At 49.1% G+C, this 27,302-nt stretch overlaps 1 protein-coding gene across 1 annotated transcript in view; it reads left to right on the top strand.

The window, feature by feature from the left end:
* The window catches only part of DLGAP2 (DLG associated protein 2), a 94,393-nt gene extending 68,640 nt beyond the window's left edge, over positions 1 to 25,753 (top strand). Inside the window, exons 6-11 of the mRNA XM_068531968.1 lie at positions 15 to 56; positions 5,970 to 6,055; positions 7,695 to 8,110; positions 16,814 to 16,905; positions 22,971 to 23,123; positions 25,535 to 25,753. Coding sequence (XP_068388069.1) covers positions 15 to 56; positions 5,970 to 6,055; positions 7,695 to 8,110; positions 16,814 to 16,905; positions 22,971 to 23,123; positions 25,535 to 25,753 — 1,008 coding nt within the window. The remainder of the gene's footprint in view (positions 1 to 14; positions 57 to 5,969; positions 6,056 to 7,694; positions 8,111 to 16,813; positions 16,906 to 22,970; positions 23,124 to 25,534) is intronic.
* The last annotated feature ends 1,549 nt before the right edge of the window (positions 25,754 to 27,302 follow it).

Here is a 27,302-nt window from a genome sequence, read left to right as displayed (position 1 = left end):
GTTGTTTTGTTTAGGATTCTGAATTCCCAGAGCATCAGCCATACCCAAGGTCAGATGTAAGTACCAAAATATACTCCAAAGCCAAGTACGCATGAATTTTATTTTTTCTCCCTTTTTGGATTATTCATACAACTGCTCATGTCACCTCTCTCTGTCCTGATTCTATATGCCAGGCTCTATGCTAGGTGCTCCCATATTACTGCAGGGAACCCTTGCATCCCCTGAAGACACAGAATCAGCCCCACTCTGATGAGGACGAAACTGGGGCTCAAACGGGCAGGCGACTCGCTGCAGCCGAGGCCTGGCCGGGCGGGGGGTGCTGGTACGGGGGCAGCCGGCGTTCACTCGGGGGTCGCTCTGCCATTAGACGCACGTCTCCAGACGAGACTTGTGAGGCCACCAAGCTCAGGAGGCCAAGGTCACCTTCCTGGGCGCGTGTGCCCCCCGGTCTGCCCACCCACCACCTCCCACAGGTGCACTGCCCATCCAGCCACAAACAAGGCTGGGAGGGTCGACTTCCAAACACGAGGAGTTGCCAACTTACCTGAAAATAGCGGGAACTTTCCAGATAATTCAGATAATTTCAGGTAATTCCAGAAGCCCATAAAGCGAGTTTATCCAGCCACCACTTCCTGCCTGCAGGTCACCCCAGGAGCCCCCCCCCCATGCCCCATTCTGCTTCCGGCCGCCGTGCCTCTCCCCAGAAGGTCCCCCGCTCTGCCGAGGCCACCCTCCCTACCAGCCTCTCCAGACCCGCCCCCAGCTGTGCATCGCGTGCCGGCCGGGCGCACCTGCCGCCTCTTGGTACCCAGCGCCTAGCACAGCGCCTGGCACATAGTGAGCTCTCGGTCAGTGTCGGTGGACGAGTGTGGGTGAGCGTGCGAATGCAGGGGTTCCGCTTTCCTCCTGGCGGCATGTCACAGCACGAAGCAAGCTTGTCACCTCGCGGTGGCCAAGGGAAGTGAGCTGGAAGCCAAAGAAGATGTCGTCCAAGAAACTCGAGTGTCAGGTTAAACGGGAGACAGATGGGTGTGGGGCGCCAGCTCGGGAGTACAGGGGAGAAGAGGGATGAAGTGAAGACCGAGCCGCTGGAAGGACCACGCCTAGATGCCTAGAAAGCTCTAGAAGAATGCTCGAGGGCGTCAGGGTGGTCAGGGCACAAAGTAGAGGTGACGCTAAGGGCGAAGAAGGGGGCTGGCTTGGGGCCACGCGTGGATCTGCTGAGTCTGCGTCCCAGCCCCGCCCCGAGCTGCCCTCATCCTCAGTAACCCCACGGGCCAGCTGGAGCCACGTCCCCGTCAGGGACGGGGAACCCGAGGCTGGGGGTGAGTGACTTGCCTACAGGTTCACAGCCACAGGGGGAGAGTGGGACCCCAGCCTGCAGTGTCCTGCCGCACACGGAAGGGGAAGAAAGGAGGGTCCTGCGGTGACCCCCCCGGGAGCCTGCTGTGGGTCTCACCCCATGACCCTGCGTGGAGGACGGCAACGCCCCCGGCCCATCACGCTGTCCTCAGCTTGCAGGGCAGGGGGGCTGTTGTTCTGCGTGCCCATCCAGCACTGGGGGGACGGGTTCCCGCCTGGCCTCCCAGAACCAGGACCTGACGGGTTCCCAGAAGCACAGCTGTCGGGGAAACTTAGACAGTGCAGAGTCTTTTCATTTTACACGCACTGTCCTTCCCACCGAGCGGAGTGCGCCCTCCTGCCTGCACCTGCCCTGGAGCCCGGGCCCAGGAGGAGCGCCGATGTGGAGGGTCCCCAGGGGCTCAGCTCACGGCTCCTCCGGGACATCCTGCCCCAGGCCCTGCAGGTGTGCGCGACACCTGGGTCCCTCCTGGTGACATATCCCAGCCAGCACACCTGTCTTCTCACCTGCAGCCCACACCTGGCCCTACCCCACTTTTCCTCACGATGGTGGTGACATTTAGCTATTTTCTTTGTGCTCATTTTTGTTTTTACCTGTGATTTGTCTGTTATTGCAGTTTCTACTTGTGTGTGTGTGTGTGCGTGTGAAACTCTGTAGAACACGTTTACCGTTCCCAGACCCTGTGATGTGGTTTAACGTCAGGGACCCTTCAATCCCGTCTGCCTCAGTCACCCCATCTCTAAAATGGGAGCGATTCCCACTCTGCGGCGTCACCAGCTGGTTACTGGGTTTAAACGTCCTCTCTGAGGTGATGCTGATTTACCCGGACCCAGGACGCCCTCGGAGTCCCAGCCGTTTCACGTTTCCAGCAAGCCTTCCCTCCCCACCCCACCTTCCTAACTGCTTCTGCTGAGCTGCAAGCATCTCACAGAGCAAGGTTGGCAAATCATATTTAACTGTTGGACTTGTACTAGGTCCCTGAGGGAACTGCGGGGGCTTTGTAGGGGAAGCAACGTACCCGCTTTGCTATGTGTGAAGTTTTGACGGCAGAGCCTAAAATGAGCTCAGTTTAGAGCAAAAACTTGAGATTGGAGCTCCAGCAAATATCCTCGTAACAGCTTGCTTCTCTCTGGTGCCTCCAACTATGGGCGATCAGCCTTCACCTCCCGAAAACGCGGGCCATGCACACACATGCACAGTCACACATGTGCGCTCACGTGTACACGCATGCGCTGCACACATGCACGTGCACACGCATACAGGCATGTACACGCACACACGTGTGCACTCACACACACGCCGGCCACACCAAACTCCTTGTTCCCTAACTGGCCTGTGCGGGACCGTCCTCCTTCCCACTGCTCCTCCTGGTCCTCCTGGCCCGAGGCTCAGCAGCCGTCCCTCCACTGAGGCCCGGGGAGAGTGAGGCGGGGGCTTCCGGATCCCGGCGCCCACCACTCACTGCAGCGATGGGGTGGTCCTCTCCCCTTTCATCAGCGAGCACCTCCAGTACAGCGTTCGCTTCACAGAGAGTTCCCTTAAAATACAGGGATTTTGCTGATTTCGTCTTTCTTCTCAATGCCTGGAACACCATGGATCTTGTAAAAAAATGAATGTACGCATATATTTCTCAAAACCTTTACAATCCTTTTACCCTCCTAGGCAGAAATTTCTCTCGGGAAATGATTCCTTTGATTTCCTTTCCACTGTGCAAAACAGTAATTCCTTTTCTCTGTCCCAGATTTACTTTTTTTCCCCATCTACGTAAAGCTGTCCCAGGGTTTCTGAAATGATAAATATTTAGCTCATCCTGGCCTTGTACCACTAGATCATATGCCCCTTCACCTTTACCTTCTGAAAAGTAGAGCTATCTTCATGTTTTTCTTACAAAGGTTTCATATGACAAACACTGTAAAATCTAAAAAAGTCGTTAAATATAAACTCCTTGAATTTAATACCTTATTGTTAATATAGCTGATGATCTTAAAAGCGGGGGTGAGAGGGCAGAGCATTAGATGTGCTGTGGAGAAGCTGACCTGAATCTGGCTCCACCCAAAGAGTCTTACGTCAATCAGACCAGGTGCCCAGCGCTTCCCTCGCTTTTGAGAGTAGGAAGAAAAGACTCCACTGAATTTAAGAGATTTACCCAAGTACCGCACGGCCAGCAAGTGGCAGGATTTGACTGCCTCCAAAGCTGCTTTTCCTCATTCACTGTAAAAATAAGAGAATTATAAGAGAAAACGTACGCACTAGAGAAAGGAAGAAAAAAGCATTTTGTGATATCTTGGTCGTACTTTTTAGTCACTTTATGGCATGTGTATGTGTCTGTGAAGATGTGTAGTTGTATGTGTGCACACACGTCTTGTGATCTGACCGCTCACGCCACCTGCCTGTCTACCTTCCTTAGTGGACATTGTATCGTAAGCGTCTTTCGTGGTGTCATCCTTAAACCGTCATTTTCATAGCTGCACAGCTCTTCTGTGTCATGAGAAATGAAAACTTACCATATGTTACTATTATCCTACTTTCCTAGCCTCCTATTGTCCCCACGTGTCACCTTATAATTTGTTAGAATTCGAGGTAACTTCTTTAGACCAGAATCCTAAGACTGGAAAAAGTAAGGCAAATACTTGGAACATTTTTATGATTAAAAGCTAATGCTCTTTCCATTACAAATACCTCTCTAAAACTATACGAATGAAGCAATTTCACCCGTATTATGTATCTATCAGATTCGACAATACCGACCAAAATTGTAAAATGGGATACCTTTGCCTCAGCCGCCAAATGGGCTGTGAGTATAGTCACCAAAGTACATGCACGTGCAGACGTGTATTTATACCGGTGTCATTGACCATGTCAGAAAACTAGTAATAACCACATTATCCCTCCACTGAAGACTGATTAAATAAATCAGGTTATAGCCATAGAATGGAAGAGCAGTTAAAGCACAGGCAGCTCCTTTTGCACTGACGAGGGGTAACGTTTTTAATATATTAACTTTTATTGCAATCTTTTTGTGTAAAACAATAACAACAGTTTCCCCACCCAGCAAGGTAACATTTTTGTGAGCCGTGACCCACTTGAAACTCAAAAGACATGGTGATTAACAGCAAGGTTAGGAATTTCATTCGAGCACGTTTCCCCCTGCAGTCAACCTATTTCCTCTTCCAGCCGCCAAAATACGCAACACAAATGAGAGGCGACTTCTGTGCATGTTTTCAGAATTACACCAATAAACAGTGGGGAGCCCCCGACTGCTGCCCCCAGCTCCGCAGCCCACCGGGAGCTGCAGGGTCTCCATGGGGCCGTGTTGATTCTGGCCACAGCGGATCAGTGCAGAGCATGGCTCTGCCCCCGACAAGCTGTGCACCCCTGGGCAAGTTACTCACCTTCTCTGATTCTTCAGTGTTCGATGTGGCTGGAAACGACACAGGGTATCATGTGCACCAGGTGTAGTAACACTTGTCTGCTCTTAGCATGGTAGCTGGTACGGGGTCAGCGGAAAACAAATGCCAGCTCGCTCTTAGTACCACGACTTCTACTCACCACAAAATGAGTCAGCCCCCAGTGACAAAGGCTTAGCCGAGGGGCATCCCGAGTTACAGGCATGATTAAGTACACCTTTTCTTTCATAACTCACAGGAGAGCGTCCTGATTATTCATCTAATGGTTTGTATCTTACCCTTGCAGCAATCGTTAATATTTTTAAGAAAAGATGTGTTTGACAGTTTAGTTATGACATTTGTGGACTGGGGTCAAAAGTCCTTTTGAGACAGTAGGCAATATTCTTTGTGAAAAGGAAAAGGGACAGTATAGTAGCTGGGATAATATTTGACTAAAGCTTTGGTTTTGCAGACTTTTCATACTGAGAGTTTGCGGGGCGGGGGAGAGTTGCTTGTTTATTTGTTTGTTTTTTTAGAAAACCTGCGCTATAAGAATTCTCTCATGAGTTAACTTTACACCAGTGATGATCATAAATGGTTCTTTGGGTTCAGGGAGACTTTTTGGCAAACGCAGCCGCCATAAGGATTGTGTGTAGAATGCACGATTTCTGTTCTGTTCTGACATCGCCCTGCTCTGGGCACAGTCGTTAGCAAAAGAGAGACAGTTCTGTGTAGGCGCAGATGGAGAGGTTGCCTCGGTGTTCCTGGTAAAGGCTTAAATTCCTTCCGTGTGTTCTTGTGTGTGGATGCAGCCATCAGCACAGTCCTATTAAATCGCTTGTGTGTTTTGTTAGCTCTGTCTGGTTCATGCTGTACCTGTAGGGTGTGATAAGAGCTTTTAAGTCCTCTCATAATGCAATCTAACAAAGCCTATTTTTTGCCCGAGCTAAACAAAGCAATTTTATTTGCATACATTTAAAAGACTGAGGTGCCGTGTTGAGTTCAAGTGGTGATGCAGAATTTGACGAAACAAGTAGCAACTTACTTATACCAATATGAGTGCATTTCCCTCTCTCTGTCATTTTCCTGGGTCAAGTGCATCTCTGCATTAATTAAACAAATACACAATTAATTACCACAAATGAATACACACACACAAAGAGTCCCTGGCCCAGGTCCCATGTCTCGGTTCTAAAATAAGGTGTTCTGTGTTGAATTAGGTGGAAACAGCTACCGACTCTGACACGGAGAGCCGTGGCCTGCGGGAGTACCAATCTGTTGGCGTGCAGGTGGAGGACGAGAAACGGTAAGCAGCCCCCCAAATACCCCAGTACCCGCCATCTCCCAAGCGGGGCTCTTGGTTTGTAACCTGACTGCAAGTGTCTAGACCACACTGACCATCAATGATTCAGGCCATTTGACCATCAATAATTCAGGCCAGGAAACAGGGTCATATCTTTATACTTTTCAATGTATATCATTCAAGTGTGAATTAACTTCCTCCTATGCCTTGTTTCTGCAAGCGGCAGGGGACTCGCTTTTTCTAAAGTAATTTACCACCTACGAAAGCAGAGGGGCTGGCAGCTCTGAATGTTAGAGTCCTTTATCCAAAGGGAAAAAACAGGCTGAGGGTGAAACAAACACAGGTTTTCTCACCTTACAATGTTAAAAGTAAAAGGAAAGACAGAGAGAGAGGGAGGGAGATTAAAAGAAGTTTAAGACCTTAGCTGTGCTGGGATTGTGACACTTCAAAGGAACCCCTCAAACTGTCAAACACAGAGAAGTCCATTACAGAAGTGTTGTTTTTGTAACGAAAACAGGGTGACTATTTTATTTTATATTTAAAATAGCATATCTTGTAAATTTCATAAGAACAAATTTTGATGAGCGCATTACATCGTGAAGCCCCGGTGATTCGCTCACGGTGGAGGGCTTTAGGACCAGCCTGCAAAGATTTTGATTGCCAAGGAATTCAGGACACAAACTGATGGCTTCCCCAGGACGCGAGCTCTCAGAACCCGCACGTCGTCTGTACCTGGGGACCTGGGCTGGCTGTCTCCGTCCCCCGCGGTGGCTTGTTCTCAGCTCCTTTGCCTCCAGGGCAGGAGATGGTGGCAGGTCCATTAACCAGCTGTACTCACAGCTGTGTGCCATCTGGGGGGCCAGTTGTTGAGGAGCCAAAACATGTAGCATGGGCAAAGTTTGGATATGCAGACACACATGCACACGTGCACACACACACACACACACACACACACACACACACAGAGTTCTCACCAGCAAAATCTGCACTCCTGTTATAAGCTCACTTCTGCCAGTCATTTCAGTAACTGGCTGTGTGGAATGACTGACATTTAAATACATACGATGAAAATGTTTTTTAAACACCTGCTGAGGTCAGAGTTTGGATTCATTATTTTGCATAAAAGACAAAATCGGGATGATATTACAATATTCAGATAGGAGAAGAAACTCATGTCCTGAGCTGTGATAGGAACAGCCACCAAAACTCAGTAGGACACAGATGTTATTACTTAAAAGAATTGTAGACATAAAAGAAGCAGCAGGGCTTCGTTTTACGTGTATGCCACAAACAGAAGAGAGTAAACTTGTAGCGTCTTTCTGAAAGGCAAGTGACCACTCCAAGATAGTGGTTTCACGGGATACATCAAGCCTCCTTGTGTCGTGCAATAAACTTAAGTCTTAAGTGGGCATTATTTAGACATTGAAACTTAGGTAGAAGGTAGAGGTTCATTGTTTGCAAAGCCAAATGGTGTTCTGCCATAGATGAAGCACCAAAGTGCTTGTAATAGAGGTGAAAACGCTCGTCTTCTCCGCGAGGTGCTGGCTTGTGGCCCAGGCGCACTCCTGATGGGTGCACCTAGGTTTTGCTGCACGAGGTCACCTCGCAAAGGCCCCACTTGTCCCCCTTGCCTCCCTTGCAGATGCGGACGCTTTAAGCGTTCCAACAGCGTGACGGCCGCGGTGCAGGCGGACCTGGAGCTGGAGGGCTTCCCGGGACATGTCGCCACGGAGGACAAGGGCCTGCAGTTCGGGTCCTCCTTCCAGAGGCACTCGGAGCCCAGCACCCCAACCCAGTACGGGGCGGTGCGGACCGTCCGGACCCAGGGGCTCTTCAGCTACCGAGAGGACTATCGGACCCCCGTGGACACTGCCGACCTGCCCCCTCCCGACCCCTGGCTGGACCCGTCCATGGACACGGTGGATGGCGGCCACATGTCTCCGTGCCACAGGGACGGCGCGTGGTTTCTGAAGCTGCTGCACAGCGAGACGAAGAGGATGGAAGGCTGGTGCAAGGAGATGGAGAGGGAAGCGGAGGAGAACGACCTCGCGGAGGAAAGTAAGGGCCCAGGTCTCCTCTGAGGCTTGTAGACACTCGTGATGTTGCCGTAACACAAACGGCAGAATCCCCGGGGAAAGTCCCTGGGTCCCTGAGTAAATTTAAATGAGTGGGCTTCCTACTGCCTCCCACCAATTCTAAGACACAAGTAAATGAGCAGAAAAGCAATCGCTAAAATATTAAAGGGCATCCTTTTGTTTTGTTTTGTTTGTCGGATAACAGGATGGCTTGTGCTCACAGGGATGTAGTTTATCTCCTGTTCCACGTGCCGCTTCTCTTGAATTCTGGCAATGACTTGATATGGAGCAGTTCAGACGTTTTCTAGAATCATGACTGTCCCGTGTTTATAAGAAATTGCTTTGGCTTTATGCCAAAGAAACGTTGGACGTGGTAGACGGCTAACCAGCCAGCTGGTGATGGCGGCTCCCGGTTCCCCATCCCCGGGCGGGTGGGGATCTAAGTTCCCTGACCTCACGTGGGCAGCGCAGATCTGCTCCCAACCCTTTACGCCAGGTGGGTCTCCAGCTCTTGCGCAGAAAGGCACCAGCCTCCCCTTTCCCTGAAGAAACTTATCGTCAGGATTGTCCAGAAGCAGCATTTGTTTATAGACCAAGAATACCGCAAGAATGATTGCAGTGTACGTACAACTAACACTTGTCTTCACCAAATACAGTTTCACAGAGGCGTTTCTGAATGTCTTAACTCGACAAAGCATGCTCTTTTTAATTTTTTCTTTTTCCATGAAGTCCTTTGTACAATTGCTAGATCACTATAAATCCTGAAGTTCAAAAGGACACCTGATGTCCTTGGGAATGTCACCCTGACATTGCATGTCCAGAAATCTGCTGTAGGAGAAAATGTCAGTAATCCTGGCAGTGGAGGCACAAGGATGAAAGTGTCAGGACGGTAACTTATAGACGCAGTGGCCCTGGCCACTGAGGAGTCCAAGAAAATGGTTGGTGTTTTGATCCTGAGTTGTTACAATGTACATTGTTAACTTAGGAAGAAAGGGGGAGAGTGCCTTCAAATCCCCAGCTCTCTTCTCCCACCTTCCTCTCTCAGTAATCACACCCCACACCTCCTTCACCGGAGTGGGTACTAGACGCTGAGGGTTTTGGAGGAAGTGTAGCCGGTGCCCCGGCCGTGCGGCGTCACTGCACGTAGCTGCCAAAGTCACACCGCCCCCATGCGTTTGTCCACCCGTGTCACCTGTCGAGGGCACAGCCGACGGTGACTGCGCTCAATCCGATGTTTAAAAATCCCTCGTTTCCCGCGGCTTTTCTTCACTTGTCAGTATGTGCTTCAGCGGGACGAAGCCGTTTGAATTGTATCAGGGATTTATCCTCTTTATCCCAAGTTGACCCGGGATTTGAAGGAGACTTTCAGCTCCCGCTCTGTACACACCCCCGCGTTCAGCCCGGGCTTGGTGAGCGGTCCTCGGGGCTTGTAAGACGTGAGCCTGAGGTTGATGAGTCTGGATGTGTTTCCTACGCCCTGTGGCTCCTCCGTGAAATGCCTTTGAAGGGGAGGAGATGGGGGGACGGTTCAGCAAGAGGTAACCCTTGTCAGGGCTTACCCCACAGTATGTCTGTAGCATTTTATTCTAGAATCATGTGCATTTACACCGTTTAGGACACATCCACGAGGTTCTGGTCTCCCTCTGTGCGTGGAAGAGATGGAGGCCTTAGTCCTTGCTGTGTTTGTAAGACAACCCAGAGCAAAACCTGCCATGTCATGATTTTCCATATTTAGTGTGTACCTTTAATTCAGTTATTATTTTATCAAGGATTATCATTTTTTTTAAAGATATGTTTTTTAAAAGAAATCTCTAAGCCATCATGTACTGAACACAGTGCCAAGGGCTCCGCTAAGTGCATCACTTACATCTTCAAGGGCTCAGCATAGCATGATACCTGGAAAATACTGTCACCTTTATGGAAGTAAAGAAACTGAGGTTCAGAGAGGTTAAAATCTTGCCCCACATTCCACAGAGTAGAGCAATGGAATCCAGGCTCGAAGTCAGAGCTGTGTTGTGTCAAAAGCTGTGCTTTCCCACCACGCTGCCCGACGTTTTTCAATCCAGTTGTTCCATTCCTGGGAACTTCTCCTTCTCTGTATTCTAACACTGTCTTCTTCTGCTCTTTTAGAAAATGTTGAGCCCCTATCCCTGGCCGTTTACTTCATTCTGATTCTCTGAATCTGTGACACCCATTTGTGGTCCAGAGAGAATCCCTGAGCCTTAAAATACATACTTGGGTTGTGCCTCAGCCCTTGGAAATTGAGAGGTGAAATTAAAAGGCTTCAGCACTGAAGCATTGTCATAAGTTATGATTTTCTTGTCACTGGGGCGTTCAAGAAAATTCTGGGAGTAATGCCATAAGTGCACTGTGTCTGAAATCCGATTTGATGATCTACAGTGACCCACATCAACAATAAGAGTCCATCACTTAGGATGTTCAGTTGTCTTATTACTGGACAACTGGAGAACACATTTTTCCTTCAGCAAGGCAGAGCGGGAAGGGAGTTTCTGCCGTCCCTCAATTGTATTTCCATACACAAGTTTTTTTTTAATCTTTTTGGCACCTTTGGGACCTTCTTCTGGACTCCCTCCGTCTTGTAAACACCCAGCAGATATTTGCTGAACCCATACTCTGAGTCGTTCGATAGACTGCAGGTGGATACGAAGAGGAGTGTGTAGCACAGAAGCTGCGGTGACCTAAGAAGGGGTGAAGTAAGACCAGGGCAGAGCTGCTCATGGCGAGTGAGAAATATGAAGTGTAGCAAGAGCAGTGCAGATCCAGTGCTTTTAAAAGACTCTCTCAGGAGCCTGAGAGATGCTGCCAGCAGGGAAAGTCTGAGAAGGCTTCCTGGTGACAGTGGCATCTGGGCTGGACCTTGAGGGGAGGTGGGTTTGGTCAAGCAGGTGGGGGGGGGGGGCGGATGGTGATGAGAGAGCAGGGTCAAGGGCACAAGCAGAGGCAGAGAACTGGCTGGGAGACCCTCCAGGAAGACCCTCCCTTAGACGTGGACTCTGCACCTGCCCGCGGGGGAGGCTGAGCCACGACCTCTCGAGTCCCTGGGCTCTGTCGTCCTCTACTGCCTTGGGGACATGCTGCTCAAAGGCGGGGACGGCTCTGCGTTTTCCCAGAGCTCTTACCACCCGGCCCCCCGCTGTCATTTGACATCTTAGGCTCCTGGAAGGCTCACACTTGGTACATCGATTATCCGCCAGCAGTGCCTGGCAGAAGCCCTGTGCAACTGAGAGTCAGAGAGAGGAAGAAGGCGGGAAGAGGTGCAGACTTCACACCCGGGGGGATGGTCACAGCCCTGCTCACGCCTTCTTAAAGCGTAGCATCTAAACCCCACGCATCCTGCAGTCGCCCTCGGCCAGGCTGGGGAAGAGCCCGTTCCACAGGCACCAGCTCAGTAATCGTGACTCTGCGTGGGTTTTTCTACCACCGTTTAATAACTACGTGCAACTGCATTTCTATGAGGCTCAGAGGCAAAGAACAGGGAATAGATCTGCTTGATCCTTTTTATGATTTTCTTAATTTCTTCTCTTATTTGCCTGGCTTTATTTTTTTGTGGACCAAGATGACAAAACAGTTGTTTTGAACCTCAACTGTATGCTTCGCCCGTTAAACTAGCACCATATTAACCACATTTAGCTGTTTCCCTAGTAATGTCTAAAGGTCAGGTAACCTTCAAGTCTAGTCCTCGTTTTAAGAACAGATAACAGAGTTATTGGTTATGGCCCTTTCAAAAAGCGAAGCTTAAATTAAATGGCTGTTGAACCAAAACCCTGAGCTTGGAATATTGAAATTTCCATTACGTGAGATAACTTTTCTCCCAAGCTGTAATTTTATAATCACGGCTCACTGAATTGACTGAACGAATTTAGATTCATTCAGCCCTCTGTGGTTAATAAAAACATCGTGAGCCCAGTTAAATACTGGTTTCAGTTAAGTCATGTTAAAGCAGGCTTCCTATTGTTAATACATAAATAGATATATTCTGGAAGGATTGTAAACCATCACTAAACTAGTGTTTTGGGATTTTTGTGTTAATTATGTTAAACCAAAAGGGGAGGTGGCATAAAGTAAAACCAAAAAAATTGTATGTTTTCTGAAATAAAAGAAATGGTTCCAGAACCACAAAGATCTTACTCAGCAGGTCTGTAGAAATATGAATGGTATAAGGAACTCAACAATGGGGTCTCTTGAGAGGTGTTGGGACGTTCTCTTGCCCGCAAAACAGCTCTGCCCAAAAGCGAATAATCTGAACATCGCCAAGTCCGATGCAGGGACCTGCAGACTCACGGAGCTGGGGGCTTCGGTGATTTCCTTCCTCATCTAAGGGACCCCGGCTTCACGAGTCACGTTAACGCCGGCATCGGGGTTCGGTGTCCGGCATGGGTCCCCCAGTCCTTCCGTGCGGAGGGGCAATGCTCCCTGGATGGTGGCGGTGGCAGGGGGCATGGCTCGGTCCCTGTGCGGTCGGCACAGGGAAGAGCAGACAACAGGTAGAGTGACCCTGAGGATTCGTGGGCCACGTGGCAATGCAGGAGACGAGGAGGCCACGGGCCACAGAGAAAGTGCCCCTGGGTCTGCAGTTTGCCCAGGAGTCCCCATCAGCAAAGACAGCACACTGAGGACCAGAGCCAATGATGATGCTTCTGAACACCGCAGCCGCTACAGCCTCTGGGGTCTGACCAGTCGTCCAGGGAACGAAGAGCCACTGCTTCCAGACCCCTGCCAGGACACACAAGCCTGGTTGGGATCCTGGAATCCTGCTAAGGATGTGGTCAGTGCACGACGGAGATGTCCCCACACAGCCCAGCCACCCAGTGGCCGCAGGCAAACTGGAGCGTAAAAAGAAACGTGTGCTCAAGAAACACGAAACGAAACGAAAATGATAAAGCCAGAGATCCGGAAGCGAGGAGGGCTGTGGAAGCAGCCGTGTCCCCCCAGGCTGCTCTACAAAATGAGTCAGGAAGGAATCCCAAGAGATCCCGGAGTAATACATCTTCAAATGATCATTTCAAACTGTCTGCAAATTTTAGAAAAACCCACCTCAAATTTTGAAAGAAAAGAATAGTGTAAATGTTGTCCTGGCACTTCATAGCAAATTTAGATAGAATTGACAATTGTAGAACACGCATGAAAAATAAATTAAAGGGGCAAGTCAGTTAATCAAATTTCTTTGTACATCAAAGGCCAGGGTTGTCTCAGGTTCTTTGTACGTTTGCATTCTGATGAGCATACGTCCTAATCTGTAGCTCTTGAAAGAAAGTGTCTAAACTATGACAAAATTGGGGAAGGATAGTGGAAAAGAATAAGCTGAATTTTCACTTCAAATTCTTTGCAATTATAGGAAGCTATGTACATTATAGGTATCAGATAGAATCATCCCCATTCACTGAGCGGCAAATTCTCCTGCCATTCGCAATCAGGTCATTAGCTACACTCTGACAGTCATTATCTCTCTCTAGCAATAATCAATTTATACCCTTTATAATAAGTCTCCACTGCATTAAATCAACACCGAGATATCACCCACCTATCCATGTTGTGCTAAAGATGATAAACTGAAGTACTTTTTTTTTTAAAAAAAAAAAAAAACAATGATCAGACATTGAGGATTCTTTTTTTTTTTTAATTTATTTATTTATTTTGGCTGTGTTGGGTCTTCGTTTCTGTGCGAGGGCTTTCTCTAGTTGCGGCAAGCGGGGGCCGCTCTTCATCGCGGTGCGCGGGCCTCTCACTATCGCGGCCTCTCTTGCTGCGGAGCACAGGCTCCAGACGCGCAGGCTCAGTAATTGTGGCTCACGGGCCTAGTTGCTCCGCGGCATGTGAGATCTTCCCAGACCAGGGCTCGAACCCATGTCCCCTGCATTGGCAGGCAGATTCTCAACCACTGCACCACCAGGGAAGCCCCTGAAGTACTTTATATTAACACTTCCGTTGAAGTACGTTTTAAGAAGAATATGAAAATTAGGGATTAAAACCTCAAAATGGGTAAAACTGATTGACTTTTTAAATTGGGATTGACATATATACACTAATATGTATAAAATGGATAGCTAATAAGAACCTGCTGTATAAAAAAATAAATTTAATCTAAAAAAAACCTGAGGCTTAGAGAAATTAACAATAAATAAATAAATACCATTTCAGGAAGCATAGAGTCAGTGAAAAGAAGTGCACTTATACATGAGTCACTTCTATATATTCCTGCAGTGACAGCTTGGTTAAAACAAGTCTCTTGAAAGGTTTTCATCAGTCATGCAAGTTATAGGGGTTTACAAGTGAAAATTCAACTTTTCAAAAACAAAACTAACTCTTCCACTCAGCAACAGTGAGACCAGAGCTGCAGAAACATATTCAGTTTGGGGAATCAAACTGGGAACAAAGTAGGAAGTATTTTTGGCCCTTCCAGGAGGTGCTCCAACCCCACTGCCCTCCTGCCAGGCTGCAGGCAAAGCAGACAGAGGAGGTGGGCGGGATCAAGGGTCTGGGGGAGTAAGCCCCTCTCGCAGTGGATTGGTAGGAGACACGAGGGCCCAAGTGTCAAGATGCTGACAAGACAACATTTTTTTTTTTAAGTCTGAAAGGATGCCAGAGTGTTATCCAGCTAACTCACTTGTATTAAAAGTTACATTTTTAACTCTTCTTCATATTTTAGGAGCAAGCTAGAATTGGATGATATTAGGGAACTCTTCATTTCTTAGGAGCGGTCATGGCGCTATGGTCGTACAGGATGATGACGGATGGGGCTCTGGCCACAGCTTATCCAAGTGGGTCAGGAAAATAAACGCGCGCCGAGATTGGTGATTCTAAGGGATGGGGTGGAGGTGCTTGTGATACTTTCTTTCAAGTTTTCTGCGTGTGAAATTTGCCATAATAAGACTTTGGGGAACAACAATCTGGACAAGTAAGAAAACACAGGCAAACTAAGAAGTGTTTCAGGCCATTAACTTACCCAGGAGAGCATCATGTTCCGAACACGTTGTCTGTAGGGCCAGAGCCTCACCCTGTAAAAATGAAGGCTGTGCTATCCTTTCTGTCGTGTGGCTGATTTCTGTTGCATTAGGATGTGTCCTCAGCACCCCTCACAGCAATGGGTTTATTTCTGGGACATCAGTTCCAACATGTGACACTTGGTTACGTGGTATCGAGGCCCTTCCCAACGGTGTCTGTGACTCCGTTCCCTTCGAGGCAGGCCAAGGAACAGGGTCTCAGCAGCTGTGTGGCCAGGCTCAGGGATCAGTCTTTGATGCCAGTTTCTAACGCACGTTAAATGTCTCAAGTCATTTTATTGAAGGCTGCCTGTCAAAATTACTGATGTTTGGGAAATTGGGGAGAAAGGTAACAAAATTGAGTTTACTTCTCTGGACTCAGGCTACACCTCTGTGGAAATGCCAGGTCTCAGGCACCACCCCAGACCCCCTGAGTCAGAATCTGCCTGTAACCAGACCCCCAGGTGACTCACGTGCTAATGGGGCTGGCCTTTGTGGGCTCTTCTCCAGATAAAACCTCAAGGACGTAAGCATTCTGTCCAGAGTAAGTACTTAAATAGCCTGTTAGTGGTGATGGCTGTGTCTCTGCTTCATGACGGACGAACCTCCAGGCTAAAACCCCCCTTTTCCTGAAGGCTTGCCCGCAGGGCACTGGAGAGAAGCTTGCCCTGCTCTCTTGAAAGCCTGAGGGAATGGCCAGACTAGCAAACTGGCCCGACTTTGAGTTTCAGGGGGTCCGTGTGGCTGGTTGTTATCTGTGTTCTGCACAGAGTCTCGCGGGGGACCCAGAAGAGAAGATGCTTCTGGCCATCAGAGGAAGATGCCGTGTAAGCTCAGTGAAATAGCTGGGAGTTGTTGCTTTTAGACAAAACGTCAGAGATAAGTGGGCCTGGGTGTAGTCGCCAGAAATGTTTTCCTACAGATTCCTACATGCTTTTGAGAACCATGGGAGCTGGGATCCACCAAAGCTATTATTTCCAAAATAATGACGACGTTTACACAGACTAAGGAAGGATTGGGGCAGAAAGATGGGCAGTATGGAGGCCCCTGGAGGCAGCAGGTGTGGGTTTTTCCCAGAAATTTCATGCCCAAAGTCTTTTATCTGCCCAGTGCAAATCCCAAAGTTGTCACAGCTATCGGGTAATTGGTTAAACCCTTTCCACTGACAAAACTATATTATTTACATTTTTTAAGTGCTATTTGATTAAAGTCTTACAACTTACAAATCGTTTCTGTATTAAACTGACACTTCCTACGCCCTGAAAGCGCTGGTGAGCTAGCCCACTGGGTACCCCAAAGCGGGATGTTCTCACTACCACCGAATGTGACGCTTCCACGGGTCAGCGGATGGTGATGTGAGCAGGTCGGGGGAACTGGTCACCCTGCTGACCCCCGAAGGGCTTGGGGGTGTTAGCAGTAGCTTTCCAAGCTAAATTTCCCCCAACACTGAAGTATCCTAGTAGCTGGCATTTGGTCGTCTTTGAATTTCCTTCATGCTCAGGAATGTAGCAGACGGAAAGACAGTTCAGCCCGTGGCCATAATAAACTCAGCGGTTTCACCTCCAGTAACAGAGATGATAGAATAATAGCTTTTGCTCTTTGGGTCATATCCCCTTTGTGTGATGCTTTTGCTTTTGTTTTTTAATGGACCCAGTTTTAAACCTGTTTTGTTTTTTTTTTAACAGTTCTCGGGAAAATCAGGAGTGCTGTTGGGAGCGCCCAGCTTCTGATGTCGCAGAAATTCCAGCAGTTTTACTGGCTTTGCCAACAGAACATGGTAAGTGGATCCTCAGGTAACCTCGGCCCCTTGTAACCAAGCTGAACATCCGTTCTTTCTGTGCTCACTGCCTTCCTGCCTGTTAAAAGACCCCTGCACATGTGCAGCCTGGTGAATGAGTGGGGGGACACTCCCAGCTTTGGGGGGGGGTGATTTAAAAGTGCAGCCAAAGCAGAGAGGCCGCAGGGGTATGGGCAGGGGAGGGGCAGGGGTGGGAAGGAGACAGGTGTTTCCCCAGCCATGAGGGGTGTCCTCTGCCACCCGGCTGTCCCCCGGGGGACCTCAGGAAGGAGGGGAAGCGTAAATCACTGTCACAGCGGATGTCACAGTGAGGACGGTGCTAGGAGGTGGCTTGAATAGAAACATGTAAACAACCACAGTGCAAGAGATTAGGAAGAGATTTTAGAGATAATTTGCGCTTTATATGTTACAGTCAGGAGTGAACAGAAATACCATGGACTAAATTAGGTAATACGGTTGGCATTAAACTTGGTTCTGATCTTCCTGAAAATCAAGGGGACACTCTTACCTATATGTATACTTATATGTATACTATACTATGTATAAATAAATATAAATATATATTGTTACACACACACTTTTCCTTATCTGACTAAAGAAAATATTCACTTGATATTATTTGGAGAAATAACCAAACAGTAATCACATTACTTTACAGATTCTTTTATTTATAATCCATACACTGACTTCTTTCAGACCAAACATTTTCATTAAAACACAAGTAGGTCTCTGCAAGGTCTCCCATAGCAATGGTTCAAGGTGATTTGATTTTGTTTTGTTCTGTTTTTAAATTTACAAGGAGGCGTGTGGATTTACAGAATGTTCTTCCACATCAAAGGCAGCATAGCACGTCAGAGTTGCCAATTTATCCCTTTTAATCAGGATCATTAAAAAGTATGTTTTCTCTAATATTTTCCAATTAACCCCATTCAAGTTCATCATGAAATTTAAAGAGTTACCGCCTGGTTGCCTATGACGTGAAGTTATAATCAACATTTAAAAGAGGAAACAAGCAGGTTTAGAGTCCCTGAAAGAAACATACAGCTGTGGAAACATTTCAGTTATCATGTTTACTGGGCATGTTCTAGCGTCCTCCGTCGTGTGTATTTAATGATTATCTTTAAGGAATTGATTTAGGCCATTGGAGAGAATGGTCCGTATTCCACCGAGTCTGGTGGGGAGGGTCCCCATCTACAGGACCCTACACTCAGCAGAGGCACATTATTCAAGCTTATAAAATCTGCATGTCTTCTCTGCCAGAAGCAGCTGATATTACACTTAAAAATTATCCACCCTAATAGTTTTGATCCGTCTTATACATGTCAGATTGCGTTTTGTGTTAACCTTAAAAAGTCTGGCGTGACGGCTTCCTTTTCTTTTGACCTCCGTCTGGATTAGACCAAAAAAGTCTGGAGCATTTGTTGGAGGAGGTCAGGTTGGGGCCCTAAGCAGGCCTGTCAGCAGAAATGCTGAAATGCTGACAGTGCGAGCAGGGGCCTTGCTCAGCAAAGCCACACTGCCCACACTCTGCAGCTTTAGGCCGGTGACTAGTTTTCAGTCAAAGAGTGGCCCCAGGAGATACGTCAAGAGCCCACCAGCTGTTTAGGATGGACGACACCGGGCAGGACCCGCCCTTGAAGCTGGTGGGTCGATACCGGTACCTCTCGGGCCAGCGGCTCAGCACCCCAGAGCAGGGAGAAATGGAGTCACGCTCAGACCGGCCGGTCTAACAGTGCACTTGAACACGACCCACGGTCTCTTCTCAGCCCTTCTCAGGACACACAGCTCCCAGAGAATGTTCCGGAACATGGAGCCTCAGAGCCCACGTCCCACCTGGATCCCACGGCCTGCGGTTAGCAAGGACGGATGGCTCTGTACACGTTGCTGGGGGAGGGGTCCGGCCTGGCTCACCACTGACATGAAAAAATGAGATTTACAAGCAGATCGGGCGTCTGAATGTCCAGTGGACACAGATGCAGCCATCTCCTGCACAAAGCCAGACCCTGGCCGTGCCCAGTTCCACCGACTCCACGGCCTCTGCTCCCTGGGGGCCCAGAGGACAAAGGTTTCGCCGGCCCAGCGGGGAGGGCAGGTGACCACAGAGTCCACTCTCGGGCGACATGAGCCTCAGCACAGCCGTGGGGCAGGACCAGGGCCCGAAGTCCCAGCTGGGGACCCGTTCCATCCCTCGGACACGTTCAGGCCCCGTCACGCCTGCACCTGCGGGAGAGGACGTTGTACTTGTGTCATCTTCCAGAAGAGCAGCTGAGGACCCGCCTTTGGGGGGAGGAGTCCCCCCCCCCAGCCCTGACTGTCCAGGGAGCCCCCGTGCGTCCCCGTCACCTGCAGAACACGTCCCCGGAGGCAAGACCTTTGCTCTGCTTTTCTTCACAAGCAGTGGCTGAGCTCAGACAGGCAAGTACATGACAACCCAGGCGACTGGATGAACCCTCCTGCCCCTGCCCCTGAGCCTGCACCTGACCTTGCACCTGAACCTGCACCTGCCCCTGACCCTGCACCTGAAACGTCCCCTGACCCTGACCCTGCACCTGACCTTGCCCCTGCCCGTGAACCCGCCCCTGACCCTGACCCTGACCCTGACCCTGCACCTGACCCTGCCCCTGAACCTGAACCTGTCCCTGACCCTGCCCCTGACCCTGCACCTGCCCCTGACACTGCACCTGACCCTGCATCTGACCCTGCATCTGCCCACTGCGCTCCTCGATCCACATGCCCAGGTCGCCTCCTCGTGGCTCAATGGAGAACGGGCTTCAAACCGCAGACAGTGGCCCCGGGTTGCAACTTTCACTCCAGTCGGAGGAGGAGAAAATGAGGGAATTTTGTGCAAGTCGTTTGGACAGTGGTTCTTACCTTCTGCCCTCAGGTCAGCACAGCTGCCATCTGGCTGCGTTGGCAGAATGGATGGGGCTCAAAGAGTGACCTTGTGGATGTGGATGTGGAACCAGGACTGAATGTCTGTGTCCCCCAACATTCACATGACGAGGTCATGACGGTGGGGCCACCATGCTGGGATCAGTGCCTTCATAACAGAGACCCCAGAGAGCCCCCAGCCCTTCCTCCACGTGAGGACACAAGAGAGAAGACGCCGTCTGTGAACCAGGAAGGGGGTCCTCACCCGACACAGGATCTGCCAGCACCTTGACCTTGGACGTCCAGCCTCCAGCACTGGGAGAAGTAGACTGTGCTGTTCATAAGCCCCCAGTCTGTGGTTTTCTTGTTCTCTCAGCCCAGATGGACTAACACAAAGGTTAAAGGAAGTTTAAACCCAACCAAATAGAAGTTCCTGATGTGCTTCATGGAACGGACTTATGAACAAGCCGGAAATGGCACATTTTAAGCAAATTCAGATAAATGTTTACCTATCAGAAATTTCTCTGTCTGTTTAACCTGAGATAGCCCCACACTGAATCAAGGGAACCACACCCAGAAAAATCCACACTCTTAACCTGAGGGTGGCAAACTCAGGTGCCTGCAGGCAGGTCACGCAGCCCGGGGAACTCGGGGCTGCGGTCACCAGCCAGCGCTGGGCGCCGGGGGCGTGGCCAGGCCGCTGGCCCTCTGCTCTTGTGGAGTCACCAGCTTTAAGTAGAGAAAACTCATTGAAACTACACATATATCAGGCGCCGTGTGCAGAAGCAAACCCACACATGCGCCCTTGGCTGCCCGTGTGCCGCTCCGTGGTATCACCTGCACCCTCCAAGGGCGGGGACCTGCCCCCGAGACAGTTCTGTCCCTTCAGGAGATCGACGTGCCTGCCCTCCCTCTGCGTGGGAGCGACGAAATATACATGGTACATTTGTAGGGCGTCCCTGACCTTCAGAAGCAGGGCTGAGACCGCTCAGAGAACAAACAAACGGCCGTGGCTCCAGGCCCATCTCCCCAGCGCCCAGGACCACCAGCACCACTGCAGACCCTTCCCGGGCACCAGCTTCCCAGGAACCCCACAGGCGACCAGAACCATGGGGCCTGCTGCTGCACCAGCTGTCAAGCGGCTGGAGCCTTAACACGTGCCGCCATCCCCAGGTTCCAAGAAAGCGTTTTCAAAATGAAACAGCGAAGGAATGTAACTACACGTGTATTCTTCAGTAGACTTTATTTTTCTTCTTCTCATTTCCTCCAGTTGTGTTGTGATATAATTAACATACAGCACTGAGTAAATGTAAGGGGTACCACATAATGATGTGACTTACATACATCATGAAATAATTATCACTATAAGCTTAGTGAACATCCATCATCTCCTATGGGTACAAAGGTAAAGAAATAGAAAAAATATATTTTTCCTTGCGATGAGAACTTCTAGGATTTACTGTCTTAACAGCTTACCTGTATAACACACACCAGTGTTGGTGGTATTTATCATGTTGGGTACCGCATCCCTAACACCTGTTTATCCTGTAACTGGAAGTTTGTACCTTTTGACCCCCTTCCGCCACTCCCCACCCCATCTCCAGTAACCACAAGTCTCATCTCTTTTTCTAAGAGTTTGTTTCTTTGTTTGTTTGTTTTTGAAATACAACTGACCTACAACACTGTTAGTTCCTGTTACACAGCATAGTGATTTGATGTTTCAAGCTGATCACCACAGTAAGTCTAGTTACGATATGTCACCACACAAAGGTATTACATAATTATTGACTATATTCCCCACACTGTATACTTCATTTATTTTGCAACTGGAAGCCTGTAGCCCTTAATCTCCCTCACCTATTTCCCTCTCCCCCCCCCACCCCCTTCCCTCTGCAACCAGCCATTTCTTCTCTGTATCTGTGACTCTATTTCACTCATTTTGATTTTTGTTCACTCGTTTTGATTTTTAGATTCCACATATCAGTTAAATCATACAGTATCTTTCTTTTTCTGTCTGACTTACATGTTGTTTCAAATGGCAAGATTTCATTCTTTTTTATAGCTGAGTAGTATTCCATTGTATATATATATCTTCTTTATCCATTCATCTGTTGATGGACATTTAGGTTGTTTCCACGTCTTAGCTATCGTATTGATAAATAATGCTGCTATGAACGTTGGGGTGCATATATCTTTTTGAATTAGTGTTCTTGTTTTCTTCATGTAATACCCAGACGTGGAACTGCTGGATTGTGTGCTAGTTCTATTTTTGATTTTTTGAGGAAACTCCATACTATTTTCCATCACGGCTGCACAAATTTACATTTCCACCAGCGGTGCACGAGGGTTTCCTTTTCTCCACGTCCTCACTAACCTTGTTATCTCTTGTCTTTTCGTTGGTAGCCATTCTGACAGGTGTGAGGTGACATCTCATTACGGTTTCAGTTTGCATTTCCCTGATGATTAGTGATGTTGGGCATCTTTTCATGCACCTGTTGGCCATCTGTATGTCTTCCTTGGAAGACAGATCCTCTGTCCATTTTCTTAATCAGGTTAATAGACTTTATTTTTTAGAGCAGTTTTAGGTTCACAACAGAATTGAGTGAAAATACAGAAAAATACAGAGAAAAATCCCATACACCCCCCTGCCCGCACACACCGCAGCTTCCCCACCATCAGCACCCCCACCAGGTGGTACTTTATTACAACTGATGGACCTCCAGTGACACGTCACCACCCAGAGTCCGTGGTTCCCATCAGGGCTCACTCTCGGTGTTGGACATTCTACGGGTTTGGACGAAGTGATCATGACACCTATCCACCATTACAGCACCCCACAGAGTAGGTTCACTGCCCTAAAAATCCGCGGTGCTCCGCCTGTTCTCCCCTCCTCCCCTCAACCCCCATGGCCACTGGTCTTGTACTATCTCCATAGTTTTGCCTTTTCCAGCAGGTCCTAGAGTTGGAATCATACAGAATGTAGCCTTTTCAGACGTTTTAACTGTCAGCAAATACTTAAGGGAACTGTTCCTGAATCCTCGCGGGCCCTCGGGAATATCCGCACCCGATTCTGAACTCGTGGGGCTTCTTCCTAACCCGCTTCCTTGGGAAGAGCAGCCCCGGCCCCGCCCCCCGAGGCCTCAGCAGCTCTAACTGCGCGTGTGTGTCAGCAGGACCCCAGCGCCATGCCCCGGCCCACCTCGCAGGACCTGGCCGGGTACTGGGACATGCTGCAGCTGTCCGTCCAGGACGTCAGCATGAAGTTCGACGAGCTGCACCAGCTGAAGCTCAGCGACTGGAAGGAGGTGGCGTCCCCGGAGAGGAAGGTAACCCCCCACCTGCCGCTGCCACCTCCCGGCGTCCAGGCCACCTCCTCCAAATGCCACGTTATTATGTGTGTCTCGGTCTTTGATTAACAGTACGGGATCCGATTTTCAGGGATAAACCCGTATGTGCGTGATCGGGGTGGAGCTAAAGTCGTCAGCATGCGTAGTGAGTCCCTTTCTTGCTGACAATTCCCGGAAGACACCAACAAAAATCACGTTGTCTGCCGCAGTCTGGTTTCCGGTAGGGTCTGTCCTCTGCGTTATCGCCATCAAACCTCTGTTTGTACTGTACTGAGATGGTTTCCCACCGGGGAAGTTTCAGTTCAGTTACAATGCCTCCTGTGGAGATAAACTTTCCAGTTGCGCATCTGCAGTTGAAGACAAGGAACACTTTAAACTTTCCTGAACAATTTGAGGATGTAAACTTCATGGCCCTGAAATAGGCTGAAAATGTCCATTAAGTTTGAACCTATGGTTTCACCTCTTCCCTTTAGAGATCATCTTTACTGGGGCTAATAGATAAGTGTGAATTAGCTATAAAGATATTGACTTCCTAACACATTTTGGAGAAGTTCTACGTAATCATAATCTGATTTTTCTGGACAGACATTATCAATTAAAATGACAAAGAAAATTAATCCAACGTACTTTGGGACAGTGGTGTTTAATATGTAGTTCAGGGTGTATATCTAGATAGTTAGAATGAAAGAATCATCATCACCATCCATTTTCCCAGAAACGTGCTGCCCACCATCGTTGTGGGGCTCCAGGCTGGAGGCCATCGCTCCATTGCGGGCGGCTGACAAAGTCCTCACCGCGGATAACGGGGCCGAGGGTCCCGCAAACCACCAGGTTGTACATAAGCAAGTCCAGGAAATCTATGGTTTCGTTTTGAAGTGAAGGAAATCATAAGTAATGATTCCAAATGAAAAAGTTCTTCGAAGAAATCACTAAAAATACAACTTATTAAACTAGTCTGATGATATGCAAAAATCCTCCCTATTTTTCATTCTTCGGTAATTGACAGCTAATATAATCCCTTCCACCTCAACTGTACACAGAGAGTAGTCCTCAAAATGAACACGGTTCCTGCTGAGGGTACAGCACCCCGTCCAGAAGGCGAGCAGCCCTTGAACGCGGCCGAGGCTCCATGTCCTGCACTCGGGACACAAGTCCTGACCCTCTGCCTCATAGATCTGCTCGGCCACCTGCCCCCACCCCGTTCCACTGCAGGACGCCTGTAAGCCTCTTGAAAACGGAGACTCACAAGAATGGTTGATTTCTTACAGTCCCATATTTCAGAGGCTGCGAAAGGAGAGGAGAGAGATAGATAATCACAGTCAAGCACTTAAGGCAGGAGTTAAATTTTGAAATAGCTGGAAGTTTTCACAAATTAATTACCCCTGATTGTACCCCTGCCAAAAAGCCAGGAGGGACGTTGCTTCTGGTCCAAGTCATTTTAAAATAAGTCATGGGAACAAAGTTTCAGACACCAAAACGATCTTCCTGCCAAAACCAGCAGCACACAACATCAGGATTCTGCCATGTGTTCACCTGAACCTGCGCTAGTGTCCAAGCCCGGGCCCATCTGGTGCCCTTTGGATTCTTTTGGAGGCTGGAGGGAAAGAGACAGAGGAGTGGGTGCCCCCCGCAACAACTATCTTCTCAGAAAAGGCAGCATCCGGGCCCCGTATGTAACATCCCCTTTCCTGACAAGGATACTGGTTGCTGAGTTCCCGCCCTCCATCCACTGGGAAGGTCCAGCCTTGTTAGCAAGGAGCCACAGCAAATAGAGAACACAGTGTGGGACACAGACCTTCCACCAGGACCCTTGCAAGCACTGTGTGTTGCTTTGCTGCAGAATTGTGCCATTTCTCTTTCTGGAAGAGGCATACACGTATCTTGGGGTGACTTGTTTGAGAACACGAGCTAAGGGTCAGAAATAGTTAATTTGCATCCTTTTACCAAGTAAGCGGAACATCATATGTAGTTCATGTCAAAGGGCTTAAGGCCCATAGTAGAGAATTTGGGCATCGGTTCCCTGGGACACCCTGCGAGAAGGTTTCCATGTCCTTGGACCTTGGAGTCTTGTTGAAAAGACTGTCGCGTAGGACAGGGCTGTCAAGCGGCATCCTCCGAGACCCCTGGGAAACTCAAGAACTGTGAGTGCTTGCCAAGTGTTCACCCAGCAACAGGGTCAAAATAACTTTAAGACTAGGGCGGCGTCCCACGCGCAAGTGCAGGATGGATGTCCTCGTGTGTAAACACTTCCCCCGGGGGATCTGGGGGCAGGCGCAGCAGGCCCACCCCGGGCAGGGTCACGCCAGCATTGGGTGGGTGCGGGGCTGTGAGCGGGGGGGTACGGCCGGGCTCCTCTGACTCCCCCAATTTTGACTTGTGATGCTTTTCAGGAGGAAAGAAAGGTCCCCCCTCCAATACCAAAGAAGCCCCCCAAAGGGAAACTTACCATCACCAGAGAGAAGTCTCTGGACCTGCCGGACAGACAGCGCCAGGAGGCCCGGAGGCGTCTGGCGGCAGCCAAGAGGGCAGCGTCCTTCCGCCAGAGCTCGGCCAGCGAGCGGGCCGACAGCATTGAGATCTACATCCCCGAGGCCCAGACCCGGCTCTAGGGCTGCGGGCCCGCCCCTCCCGCCCCTTCTCCCCATCACCCGTGCCATGCATCACATCCCTGGTCACTCCTGTGTCACTCCTCCAGCGAGCTCGCCCCAGCTGTTGTGTTTGTGCCATAAACACCCTGGAACACCCTGACGTCCACGGTTTGCGAGCTCACGGCCACGACGACTTCTCCCCGGATGGCCTGGCTTCCCGTCAGCAGGGACGGAGAGGCATGGGGACACCTGACCTACCCACTCTGTTCTCAGAGGGGGACGAGGAACACCTCTCGAGATGGAACCCAGTTCACACTTTGTTATTTATATTTTTATAAATTGTGTGATATTAGAGGCAAGAATAACAAAAAAACTATGAATGGGTGCATCTCACCACTCACTCGAGGCATTAGACACCCAAGAGGAAGGTGCTACAGCTTGAGTGCAGGAAAGAAAGACCCCTCCCGTGGCCTGGGGTCACCGTGCCCTGAACCCAGCTGACCCCTCACGTGGTTCTCTGTGCCAAGTCTATGGTGATGAGAAGTCATCTCTCCAGCCACCAAGCTCCCCGCCATGTGCTTCTCCAGAAACCTGGGGGGTGAGAAGTCTGCCCCCCGCCACAGATATTCAGCACAGCATCTACACAATCAGAAAGTCAGCTGAATGTTCATTCACACAGGGAGAGACAGATGGAAACAGAGCAGAGTCTTAAGAAAGGCTGGCACTTCTGTAGCAGGAGTAGAAAGGGCAAAGAGTTGTCCTCACTCAGATAAAAGAGTCATTTATTTTTTATTCCTTTGTAACTTAAAATGTCACACATGGTTCTGTCTTTAAGTTTCACCCTTTATGCACCATGTGATTTTTTTTTATAGATGTATATATATTCTCAAATGCTCTGTCAGTTGACTTTCCAGGGTATCCTTAAAAAACAAAACAAAACAAAAAAAAGTTTGCTTGTTTAAAATGACAGTTGTGATGTTGTAAAAAGTTTAAGAAACATGAATGTGAGTGGTAAGTATCTCTCAGTTTACATGGTAAAGAAGAAACGTAGTTTACATTTGTATTTTTCCAGAATTCTCTTGTCCTATGCAGTATGGCTAAAGTCAAGAATATATTTCTTGCCTGTTTCAGACAAAAAGAAAAAGGGCACATTGTGATTTCCAGCTGTGGACTTCAGCAAAAGTCCTTCGTTTTCGTGGTTCTGATTGGCACCAGGGAAAAATAGGAAGGTCTCTAACGGAAGGTTTCCCATTCGTCTCATGAAATTTAGATGCCGTGACCGTTGTTCCAAGCCGACGGTGTGTGTGTCTGTTCAGACATCACTTCAGAGGAAGCGCCTGTGGATTTATCCATTTGACCCCATACTAGAGTCCTCGCTGTGACTCCAGGTAAAAGCAGGTGACGCGGCGTTTCCGCCCGAACGCCGGGTCCCCTGCGGCCCCAGGGGTGCTGTGCCCCCAGCCCAGCAGCACAGACCCGGCCCCATAGCACTTTGTTTTCTTACCTTGACTCGCACTTTAAGACGCACCCAGCTCTCCCTGCAGCCTGATAATGTATGAGAGCCTTCGGT

Source organism: Eschrichtius robustus, chromosome 21 (assembly GCF_028021215.1).
Source record: "Eschrichtius robustus isolate mEscRob2 chromosome 21, mEscRob2.pri, whole genome shotgun sequence".
In the NCBI taxonomy this organism is placed as follows: Eukaryota; Metazoa; Chordata; class Mammalia; order Artiodactyla; family Eschrichtiidae; genus Eschrichtius; species Eschrichtius robustus.
Note: the sequence above shows the minus strand (reverse complement) of the source record. Positions and strands in the feature narration are given on the sequence as shown.